Source organism: Mus musculus, chromosome 6 (assembly GCF_000001635.26).
Source record: "Mus musculus strain C57BL/6J chromosome 6, GRCm38.p6 C57BL/6J".
NCBI classification, from domain to species: domain Eukaryota; kingdom Metazoa; phylum Chordata; class Mammalia; order Rodentia; family Muridae; genus Mus; species Mus musculus.
In genome coordinates, this window is record NC_000072.6 from 71532116 (window position 1) to 71544480 (window position 12365).

General features: G+C 43.3%; 1 protein-coding gene and 1 long non-coding RNA gene across 6 annotated transcripts in view; both read left to right on the top strand.

Moving 5' to 3' along the window:
• Nucleotides 1-1103: 1103 nt before the first annotated feature.
• Gm38830 lies at nucleotides 1104-5754 on the top strand. The gene is made up of 2 exons (XR_869172.2): nucleotides 1104-2459; nucleotides 3014-5754. It is a non-coding gene; the product is annotated as a predicted gene, 38830 (long non-coding RNA).
• Nucleotides 5755-11715: 5961 nt separating this feature from the next.
• Nucleotides 11716-12365, top strand: part of Chmp3 (charged multivesicular body protein 3) — a 38779-nt gene continuing 38129 nt past the window's right edge. For 2 of the 5 annotated variants that reach the window (NM_001361405.1, NM_025783.4), the window contains exon 1: nucleotides 11737-11918. In NM_001361405.1, the coding sequence (NP_001348334.1) occupies nucleotides 11874-11918 (45 nt within the window). In that variant the 5' untranslated portion in view covers nucleotides 11737-11873. Of the gene's footprint in view, nucleotides 11919-12237; nucleotides 12331-12365 lie in introns of those variants that run through there. The other 3 variants (XM_006506481.4, XM_030255546.1, NM_001355675.1) reach the window with 3 other exon arrangements.

Consider the following 12365-nt stretch of genomic DNA (forward strand, 5'->3'; position numbering starts at 1 on the left):
CACATGCATTTCTGATGCCCATGGAGGCCAGAAGAGGGCATAGGACTGGAACTGGAGTTACAAATGGCTATGAGCCATCATCTGGGTGTCGGAAATTGAACCCCAGGTCTTTGGAAGAGCAGCCAGTGCTCTTAACTACTGAACCATCTCTCCAGCCCTGTGGAGCTAATTTTTAAAATCCACATCCTTCTCATTAAAAATACAGAGTGGGAAAGAAGGTAATGAGGAAGGCAATTCAACAGAAAATGGGGATGGATATGAAGAGGCAATTTATTAAAGAAATTTAAGTGGCCAACACATAAGCAAAAAGCCTAGTAGACAGGGAAAATTAAAATTGTAAATAGTATTTATAGACTTCTAGGGTGAGATAGCAGATTAGAACCTACACCCAAGTGATTCTGTGAGTGAGAATCCAGGTGAGAAAGAACAAATTATTCCAAAAAGAAAATAAGAACATTGGCTGTCAAGGAACGGATGACAGAAAAGCACATAGAAACAGAAAGACTGCTGCAAACATAGGGGAAGCATCTGGATCCAGCGGTGGATTCAGCCTCAACTTCTACAGGCAAAGAGAAACTGGAGCTATAGCCAAAAAGGTGGGCCAGGCAGCCCTGGTGACAACAGACTAGCAAGCAGCTCCCAGCATGCAGTCAGCCCATGGGGCTTATTCTGATTGGCAGTCTAAGCTACAGGGCAAGTGCTGTTGGTTTCTTCAGTCCAGTGGGGGACTTGTGATAGTGAGTTCTCCTGTGTGGTAAGCCAGACATCCACTTTGTCACCCTCGATTTCCTTCTTGAGAGGGATCCTATTGTTGAAGACCTGAAAACAAGGGACAATTGTAAGGTGGGAGTCTGGAGACACGGTTAGAGTGACTGAGGGGGAGACAGTCACACAAGGCAGTGAGTGCAGGGAGAGGCAGACAGAGCTCTGTAAGTTCCAGGTCAGCCTTGTCTACATAGTGAACTCCAGGACAGTCAGAATTGCATAGAGGCCCTGACTCAACACACACGCACATGCACGCGCGTGCACACACACACACACATTAGAGAGAGAGAGAGAGAGAGAGAGAGAGAGAGAGAGAGAGAGAGAGAGGGAGAGAGAGGGAGAGGGAGAGGGAGAGGAAGAAGAGAGAGAGAGAGAGAGAGAGAGAGAGAGAGAGAATATGCATGGTCTGGTGGTCCTGGCCCATAATCCCAGCAACTCAGGAGACAATTTCAAATTCAAGGTCATCTTGGCCTACAGACTGATACTGTCTTAAAATAAAATAGACTTGGGAAAGCAGCTCACTGATAGATAGCCTCTTTTGAGGTGTGAAGCTCTAGGATATAATGCCCAGTAACCATATAAAACAAAATATGAGATAAAAGAAAAATGCCAGGGATAAGAACGGAGAAGTGGGCTGGAGAGTTGGCTCAGAGGTTAAAAGCACTGACTGCTCTATCAGGGGTCCCAAGTTCAGGTCCCAGCAACCACATGGTGACTCACAACCATTTGTAATGGGATCTGATGCCTTCTTCTGGTGTGTCTGAAGACAACTCCAATGCACTCTATAAAATAAATCTTTAAGAAAAAAAAAGAACAGAGAAGCAATATTAAAGTCTGCAGTGGGTGGTGGTGAAAACACCAACTCACAGTGGTAAAGTCACTAGAATAATGCCAGATCCTTCTGGAGAAACTCTCAATGCCAGGGAAGCGGGATGGAATGATGCATTTCAGGCTCATAAAATAACTGCCAACACAAATTATTGTCTTTAGCAAAGTTGTCTTTTTAAATGCATAGGGAAATAAAGACCTTCTAGGATAGCGTAGTTAGGGTTTTTATTGCTGTGTTAAAATACCAAGACCAAAAACAACTTAAGGAGGAGGGGTTTATTTCACTTTACACTTTCAGGTAATAATGCATACCATCCAGGGAAGCGAGGGCAGGAACTCAAGGCAGGAACCTGGAGGTAGGAACTGATGCAGAAGCCATGGAGGAGTACCATTACTGGCTTGTTTCTCCAGGGTTGTTAAATTTGCCCAGGGGTGGCACTGCCCTCAGTGGGCTGGGCACTCTCACACCAATCATTAGTCAAGAAAATTGCCATACATATTTGTCTACATGCCAATCCTGTGGAGGCATTTCCTCAATTAAGATTCCTTCTTCTCAGATGACTCCACCTGTGTCAAACAGACATCAAATGTAGACAGTATAACTATGGCAAAAGTTCCTCCATCTTGTCTCAGCTGAAGCCATCTTTAGTTTTTGCCCCCTGCCTTGAAAAATCCCATAGGAAACACCCAACCACGCCCAAGGAATTCAGGGTTGAAATGTGCCATGCCAGGTAATCCGTGTTCTTGGCTCTTGTTAAACTGCTCTTTTGCTTCCCCTGCAACTGCCAACCAAGATGTAGTTTTTCTGTTTTCTTTGTCTTTAAAAGGGCAAGTGGATGGAACTTAAGAATATCATCCTCAGTGAGGTAACCCAGACTCAGAAAAGCAAGTATGGTATGATACTCATAAGTGGACATTAGCTATAAAATGCAGGGTAATCATGCTACAATTCACAGACCCAAAGAGACTGGGTAATAAGGAGGGCCCAAGGGACAATGTGTGAGTCTTACTCAGAAGGGGAAGCAAAATAGTCATCAGAGGTGGATGGAGAGAGGGAGCTAGATGGGAAAAAGGGTGAAGAGGGGAATGGGGATGGGGACCAGGTATGGGGAGGGGGTTCAGGAGAGGACTGGGAGTGAGAATGGAAATCGGTGAGAGGGCTATCTCTGGGACTAGCTGGAGACCTGGGATTGGAGAGGACTTGGGAGAGTCTATGGAAGTGACCCTAGCTGACTGAGATTCCTACCAGCAGGGGATATGGAAACTGAAGTGGCCACCTCCTGTAGCCAAGTGGGACTTCTAGTGGGAGTGGGGGACATCAACTCATCCATAAAACCTGCCAACCAATGACTGCCTTAAGACCCATCTGGTGATAGAGCCAGTCCCTGACACTGTTAATGATGCTCTGCTCTGCTTGCAGACCGGAGCCCAGCATGACTGTCTCCCGAAAGGCCTCATCCTTCAGTAGATAAAAAGAGATGCAGAGACCCACAGCCAAATATCAGGCAGAGCTCGGAGAGTCTTGTGGAAGAATGGAGGATAGAATTGATCAAGCTGGATGGGTCAAGGACATCACAGGAAGACCTGCAGAGACTCAACCACCAACCGGAAAGCATGCACAGGCTGGTTCTAGGCCCTCTGCAGGATGTAAAGCTTGGTCTTCAGGTGGATCCCCTAACAATTGGAGCAGGGGCCATCTCTGACTCCTGCCTGCCTTTGGATCCCTTCCCCTAATCAGACTGGTCTCAGTAGGAGAGGATGTGTTTAGTCCTTCTGCAACTAGATATCCCAGGGCAGGGTGGTACCCAAGAGGGGCTTCCCCTTCTCTGAGAAAGGGAGGAGCTACTGGAGAGAATGATTTGTAAGGGTGGGACTGGGAGGAGAGGGCTTTGTTTAGGATGTAAAGTGAATAATTTATTGAAAAAAAAAAGAATTCCTCAACCAAGATAAGCCCGAGACCAGATGGATTTAGTGCTGTATTCTATTTGGACTTTAAAGAAGAATTAACGGTCATGCTCCTTCCTACTTCATAAAATAGAAAGAGAATGAGTATCACTGAATTTCTTCTACACTAATAACAAGCACAACACAACACAACACAACACAACACAACACAACACACTATAGTCCAGCTTCATGGTGAATGCAGATGCAATATTTCCCCAGAAGATACTGCAAACTACCAGAGGTTGGTCCATTGCCATGTATACAATGCTAAAATTCGAACCCCAAGATCTGGTTTCATCCAGAGGAGTGCCTCCTCACTCACACCTTTGTGGTGTCAATTTTACTTCCCAGTTTAAAGCTATTGGTTAACAAGGGGCTAGAGCCTGTAATTGGGCACTAGAGAGACAACAGTGGGACCTCTGAATCAAGGGAGGGGTCTCAAGGGAGGATATAAAGAGGAGAGAGAAGAGGAAAGGGCAGGAGGTCTCCGTTAGATATTTTGAACCAGCAGCATGTGGCCAAGAAAAGTGCATCCTGAGGACAGACTGATGGAGCAAAAGCCACCCGTTGAGACTCAAACCACAAGTAACAAGGGGCATATGGTTTGGATATAGGTGAGAACAGCATGGAACCTGACCAATCTAGGCTTACAGCTTGTAATTAAAATATCAGGTTTGTGTCTTTTATACAGGCCACATATTCAACAGCACATTAAAAAGTTCATGTGCCATCATCAAGTTGGTTTTATTCCAGGGATATAAGAAAATTTCAACCTATGCCAATCAGTGTAATGGAGCACACAAATAGACTTGGGGCTAGAGGTTATATGGTCATCTCAGTTGACATAGAGGATGCCTTGGGCAAAGATTAGTGTCTCTTCATAATAAAAGTCCTGAGGCAATGAGGACTATAATGCTGGCTAAATATGAGAAACCTGTTGAGAGAGGTGAAAGAAAGTGCACTAAGCCCAGTGGCATGGGAAGTGTTTCCTGTGTTCTTATTCCATATGGTACTTGAAGACTTTGGCAGAACAATAAGTGGGAGAAAGCAGCAAGAGGGACAAAAGTAAGAAAAAGGTCAGATTATCCCTATCTGCCGATGATAGCATCTTATACTTAAAAACTCTAAAGACTACCAGAAAACCTTTATATCTGGTTAACATTTTCAGAAATGCAAAAGGATACAAAGTTAACATCCACAAAAGTCAGTAGTGCTTCTCTACAACAGTAGTGGTCATGCTGAGAAATAAATACCTTAGGGGAAAGTTTCAATTACAATAGCTTAAGAAAAATAAAAGACAAACACCTACAAATAAACCTGACTGTGGTGGTTTGAATGAGAATCATCTCCATAGGGGATCCCCACTAACTTGGTCCCCAGTTAGTGGAACTGTTTGGAAAGGATTAAGAGGTGTGGACTTGTTAGAGAAAGTGTGTCACTGGGATAGACTTTGAGGTTTCCAAAGTCCACACAGGCCCAATCTAGTTCACTCTCTGCCTACAGCTTGCAGATTACTTGTGAGCTCTCAGGTACCACTCCAGCCCCATGCCTGCCTGTGTTCTGCCATGCTCCCTACCACCTGAAACTGTAAGCAACCCCCCAATTAAATGCTTCCTTCCAAAAGTTGCCTTAGTCATGATGTCTCATTACAGTAATAGAGAACAATAACTAAGACACTGTCCAAGGAGATGAAAGACCTCTGCAACAAAAAATTAAAGCCCTGAAAAGGGAAATCAAAGGACAGTGAAAGGGATCTAGCCAGTCTGAGCATGGCAAACATGGCTCTGGCAGACCTTGCCCTTCCCCCATTTCCTCTTCCTTGCTAAAAATGGTCAGACTACATTCCTCAAGCTAGCCTCCAAGGTCTATTCCCTTATTTGGCCACTTCCTTATTCTGAGGCTAAATGCCAAGGTCCAGCTATCAAAGTATTGAAGTCCAGCAATCAAAAGCTCCCTTTGGCTCACCTAATTAACACACCCAATCAAATCAAAGCAATTCATCCTAACACAAGGTTTTCCCTCTATACACTGCCATTTTCCTATGTGTCACATCTGTCTCCTCTCTATCCAGAGGTAGTCTTTTGTCCTCTGAGACAAATACCCCTTCCCCTTGTTCTCTTCACCCTCTCCCTTGCCCTTTATTTCCTGTCTTTGTTGCTTATTCCATGCTGTTTGTTTCTCTGAGGCAAATAAAGCTTTGTGTTGAGAACTTGATCTTAGAGTATTTCATGCTGTTACTGGTCTTTTCTTTTTTTAGAGAGATCAAGGATGGAAAGACTTTCATGGTCATGAGTCCACAAAATTATTATTGTGAAAATGGCTGTTAGTTCAAATGATCAATTCAATTCCTATCAAAATTACAACGATATTGTTCACAGAACTAGGAAATGCAATCTAAAATTCATGTTATGTGACAAAACTTTTCCTGGGGAGAGAAAACACACACACCTACTTACCTCAGACAGGCTGCCTACAACAGATCAAAGAACAAATACCACTGTAGTGATTTGAATATGCTTGACCCAATGAGTGGCATTATTAGGAGGTGAGGCCTTGTTAGAGTAGGTATGGGTTTTGTTGGAGGGAGTGTGTCATGTGGGGATGGGCAATGAGACCTGTCTCCTAACCATGTGGGAGTAAGTCTTCTCCTATTGGCCCTCAGATGAAGATGTAGAACTCTTAGCTCCTCCTACACCTACACATTGCTTAGATGCTGCCATGCTCCCACTGTGATGATAATAGATTGAACTTCTGAACCTGTAAGCCAGCCCCAACTATTTATAAGAGTTGCTTTGGTCATTGTGTCTGTTCACAGCATAAAACCCTAACTAAGCCAACCACCAAAGTCCATCTTGATGAACCAGAGTTTTATTGGAATTACTTACAAGAGTATGGTTGAGGAGTTACTTATAGGAACAGAAATAACTCAAAGACAGCTAGCTGCATTACCAAAGTCCATACCAACATTAGTGACAGCAGGTTGGACAGTTTCTTTCCAGATGCCTGAGTTGGTCTAAATCTCTTCTTGGCTGCTTAAATGGTTTCTACTTCTTCCAGGCAGCTAGTCTGGTCTGAGAATTTTCTTTACAGCTTGACTTGTCTGAAAGTCTTCTTTGTTGCTTTTACTGCTTTCTCTAGTAAGGAGGGGCTTAGCGAATTTGGTTAGTCTCAGGGACCTCCTGAAACTTCTCAGTTTACCTTCCCATTAACACAACATCTTATGGACACAGAATTAGTTAAGGCTATTCTGGATAAAAATAGCAAAGCTAGAGATGTCTCACATAGAATTTCAAATCACAGTATAGATGCATAACAATAAAAGCAGCCTCATACTGGGACAAAAACAGGCATATAGAGCAATGGGTTTCAATAGAAGACCCAGAAAGAGACTCATACACACAACTGCAGTTATCTGGAGCACAGAGTATGCTTTGTTAAGAGACCACATCTTACCAGCAAATAGTGCTAAGAAACTGGAAACCCACAGCTGAAGAATAAAAATAGATTCCTATTTCTTGCCTTGCACAAAATTTAATCCAAAATGGATCAAGGACCTTATTAGAAGACTTGAAACGTTTAGAGGAAAATATAGAAAGAACACTTCAAAACATCCAGAAAATCCTTCGGAAAAGGACTCCAACCACCCAGGAAATAATTGCAATAACTGAGAAATGAAATTGCATGAACTGAAAAAGTTTTTGTATAACATTTTGACATTTCTATATAAGAATATATAAAGACCTCAAAAAAAAAAGTAGTTCAAGCAGCGTTTAATCCAAGTAATGGGAAGGGAGAGGGAGGCCAACCTCTCTGAATTCCAGGCAAGTCAGGGTTATACAGTGAGACTCTAACTCAACAAACAAAACCAGGAATCCAAAAAATTAAACACACACACCAAACCAAGGGAAAACAAACCACACCCAACTAACAAATGGGCAAATGAACTGAACACAGAGTTCTCACATAGGAGAAAAACATCAACATCCTTAGACATCAATGAACTGTAAATGAGAACTACACAGAGATTCCATCTCACACCAACTGGGAAGGCCTTCATCCAGAAAGCACACAAGTACCACAGTGGGACTACTTTTAGATTTATGCAGAGCAATCTAAGGCAGCCTCCCATAGAGATGCTTGTACGTCTATATTTAATGTAGCAACATTCAAACAGCTAGTTTACCCAGTCAGTAGATGTCCACCTATAGACCTCTGGACAAAGAAAATGTGCCATAGATGCTCAATCTAGTCTTACTCAGCCATAAAGAAAAGCAATATTAAATCATCTGCAGGGAAAATGTATAAAACTGGAGAAACCTCATCCTAAACAAACACAACCAATCAATCCAAACCGAACAATCTCTTCTAAAAAACAAAACCGAGAAAACCCCTGACTCTGAAACACAAGTATCACAATCTCCCTGTGTCTCTCTCTCTCACAGACAGACACACAGTCAGACAGACATAGCTCATAGAAAAATGGCAGTTTATAAATGTACAAGGAGAAGCCCTGTGTTTTATGAGGTGTTTAATTTTAATTGGGCATGTTTATTAGGTGAGCCAAAGGGGGCATTTGATTGCTGGACTTCAATACGTTGATATCTAGTAGTCAGTTTCAGGAGGAGTGAGTGGCCAAATGAGGGAATAGACCTTGGTGGCTAGCCTTACAAATGTCTAACGGTTTTTATGCAGAGGGAATGGGCGAGAAGGGCAACGCCTGACAGAGCTATGTTTGCCATGCTCAATCTGGCCAGAGTCTCTTCAGTGGGAAGGAAACCATGAGAGAGAGAGAGAGAGAGAGAGAGAGAGAGAGAGAGAGAGAGAGAGAGAGAGAGAGAGAGAGAGGACAGGAAAAGATAATGGGGTGAATATGAACAACTCTTGTGGTTCATTTACATGAAAACATAATAGTGAAGTCCCTCCTTTTGTAGAGTGAACATATTCTAACTTAGCCATGTAAAGGATCAGAAAATAAAATATATGTTCACAGATTAGCAACATTAAAATGTTTTCTGAGGTTTCATTTATTTAAATTTTATATGAATGGGTATTTTGCTTGTATTTATGTCTATGCACTACCTGCCTGCTTGGTACTCTGGAGTCCAGAGATGGCACCTGAATCCCTGGTACTGGAATGACAGATGGTTGTGAACCATCATGTGGGAGCTGAGAATTAAACCTGGGTCCTCTGGAAGAGCCACCAGCGCTCTGAGCGCCAGAGTCATCTCTCCAGCCCCCAACACACAATAGTTTCTGTTCATTGTTAGCAAGGAGTGGGAAGGTGGGGCGGGGGAGAAGGCATTCCGAGTACTAGTTATAGAAGTTCACAGTACTATAATGCATATGTGCAGGCTACCTGTATTCCAAATGAATCTAATGGTGATACTATGTCAAAGCCCTCGAAGAAAAGGTAGCATATCTTAACATTTCAGCACTTTCTACATTTTGAATTGCATTTAGTCAGGTAACAATGGAAATAATATCATACAGCAGGAAAATAATTAAATTATTATACATTTTCTTATAGACTCACATAGTTATAAATACTGACATTGATGAAAACTTATGTAGACAACTAAAGGAAACACGGAACACACACACACACACACACACACACACACACACACACACACACTCACACAAACATACATGCTACACTCCTAAATAAACATAAAATATTTAATGGGCTAAAAATGAGAATTTGGGAGGTAGGTAAGATTTAATATAGATTTTTTCCCACTTTAGAAACAAGACTTAAACATTTCAATTATATCAAATGAGAAAATTGTGAAAGTAGTCAAAGGCTAAGAAGGTTTGACACACTGTATCTATACATTTTTTTTCTCATTAACTTCTTGTCATTTGTTGACTCTACAATTTTGACAACTTCCCAAAGCTCTGCTATGAATCTCTTTTCCTTTCTTGGATGCTCCTAAACTTTAATCAGTGTAGTCTGTCTGTGTTTAGTGCTATTGCCTAGAACTTCTGAGAGTGAAATCAGGAGAGACTATCACATGTTCTCTCATTCCTCAGTTTTTAAAACAATTGATTTAAATTGACATAATACTCAAACACAAACATCCTAGAGTACCAAATGGCAGCTTTTAACCAAATACTTCCTTCTTCTTTGAATTTCTGCTTCTCATTTTAGTGTTTTTTTTCCCCCTTCTTCCCTGAAACTTATAATCCTTCATGCTAGTTGGACAGGCCTGTATTTTGGATGAGACTTCTGCATCAGTTATAATAACAGCTGAGGTGGGTCTCACCCTAAGGTCACTTCTTCCCGCAGTGTGTAGAAGTTAGATCCAGTTCTTCCTCCCAGCTCTATGTGCCCAGAAATAAAGACTCAGACTCAAAAATATTCACACATACCTTGGCCATATTGCTAGGCTCTCTTCTGAGTAGATCATAAATTAAAATAACCCAATTATTTTTAACACATATTCTGCCATGTGGCTGGTTACCTGTGCTCAGTTACTATGAAGCAGTTTGGTCACATCTTCCCAGGTGAATCTCCCCTGCCTGGCTCTATCCCAGAATTCCTTCTGCCTCCAGAATGTCCCACAGTCTATCCTACTCTTTCCTATATGCTATAGGTTTTTTCTTAATTGACATGTGATGCATCTATACAATGCATGAGACATTCTCTATAACAGTGACTTAGATTTATCCTGTAAATTTAATGGAACGTAGAAGGGCTGAAGACAATGTGGTCATCCCCTATGTGGGTCTTTCCAACTGAGCTTTTAACCAGAGTTGGGACTTGTTGTCTTGGGCTTCTCTTTGAGGCTACTGCTTGTGCTGGGGAGATTCTTCTGACCCTCCCTTTGTTGTGTTCGAGTACCCCGATATGAGAATACCTCTTATCTATAGTGTCTTTATGATCAGACTTTCTAAATTAAAAGAGGCAAGTTTGCTAAAAGCAAGGAGAATTAGTTGTTGGAGTGGTAGGAGGAAAGGGCTGGCTTGGTAGCAAATAAACAAATACTCTGAAAACAAACAAAAGTAAACAAACCCTCCCTCTGCATGAGAACAAAATAACAGGGTATCCAACCAGTTCAGAATAAACCAATGGACCATTGACAAAACACAAGGAAGGCCAAAGCTCAGAAGGAATTCAGCATCCACCTGAAGACGCAGCACAGCCAGGCACAGAACGCTTCATGTTCGTACCTGGTGCCCACCCGGGTGAAAGTGTGAATTAAAATGGGCAAAGTGGATGGCAGGTGCCATAAGTATGCCAGTTTAGTTCCTTTGTGTTTTAAAAGAGATTAGGAAACAAAAATCAGTAAAGGCCAAGGGAAGAGTCAGAGGAATGGATGTGGACAACATATCACATTCATGAATGAAATTCTCCAACAATAACATTTTAAAAATAATAAAGAAAATTAGGAGTCTGATTTCCTCTCCACCCAGCCAGTGGCCATATTACAATTTATAGAAAGCTATGATATGAAAGCCAGAACATATGCAGACTTAACTGTAAGATATACTAACTGGTTCCTTCCCAGAGGGAATAGACAATGGACCCAGGTTGCCTCTGTTCCATTAGAGAATATTTATGTTTATCATTAAAGTTTCAGTAAAGAAAATAGGGTTTTTTTTAAAAAAGATTTCCCCGGTGTTTGTTTTTTAAAGGTAAGATGAGGCTGTAGAAGTGGCTTCCTGTTCTTCCAGGGGCCCAAGTTTCCTTGCACAGTTCCTTGTCTATGAATCCATTTCTTTAATGTGTGCAGAATGCAAGTCTTTTGTTATCTCTTCTTTAAAAGTTAGTTTCAGCTGACTCGTGCAGGTCTGTTTAACCTTAATCTTACAAGCGAAACAAATGTTATAATCTGTTGAATCAATCCCTTCTTCTCCAGCTTCAGCATAAGATCACTGCTAGAACTTTTAAGACTTCCTACAAAGGGGAAAGAAGGCGATGTCAAGTTTTCGAGTAGGTGTGTAGATTTGCAGTCTGTGAGGTGACTACGGACCCAAAGAGAAACCCATCCACAAATATCTGGGAAGTGGTTGTAAATATGCGTGACAGCGTTGAGATATATATTTCTGGGCTAGCTGACAGGTTTTGGGTGTAGGCAATAAATATCTTAAGAGTTACTTCTATACTTCACTTAAGCTCCCTTATGAGCAATGGTGTCATCCACACTGTAGAACCCCACCCAACTTAACTCTGCGCCTGCGCCGCGCGCGTGCGTACTAGCCCTGCTGCCGCCGCGCCCTTCTCTGGGCGTCTGATTCCCTTCCTCCCAGCCCCGCCCAGGCGGCTGCCCGTGACCTGCCTGGGCGCAGGGAACGGAAAGTCGGAAGGGGTAAGAGGAGTTCAGTTCATCATGGGACTCTTTGGAAAAACCCAGGAGAAGCCTCCCAAAGAGCTGGTAAGGGCCAGCGACCGGGGAAGCTCCGCAGCGGAGGTGGGAACAGCCAGCTGCGCTCTCAGGCTGGCCCCTATTTCCGGGGCCTTCCACTCTGCCGAGGGGCCGAGGGAAGAGTTTAGGATTGGGATGTGAGGAGAAGCGCGCCTTGGCCGCTCGGCGTCCGACCCGGGTGTGTAGGGCCTGGTTAGGAGCACCTCGGCCTCGCCCCCAGGCGCTGGAGGCGCCACGCCGCCGGGCCCCGAGGAAGCACTCTCTCCCCTGCGCGCGGTGGTACGGGCCGCCCGGAACCTTTCTCCTGCGCAAGCCCCGCCCCCGCGCCGGCCTGCAGACCACCCGGAGGACTTGCCCTAGACCGGAAGGTTGTGTGCGGTGAACCGGGTCGGAGCCCCCAAAAAGTCCAGGCACCTGCCAGGCAGGTCCTTTTCTCGCTCTCCTCTGTGTGCAGGG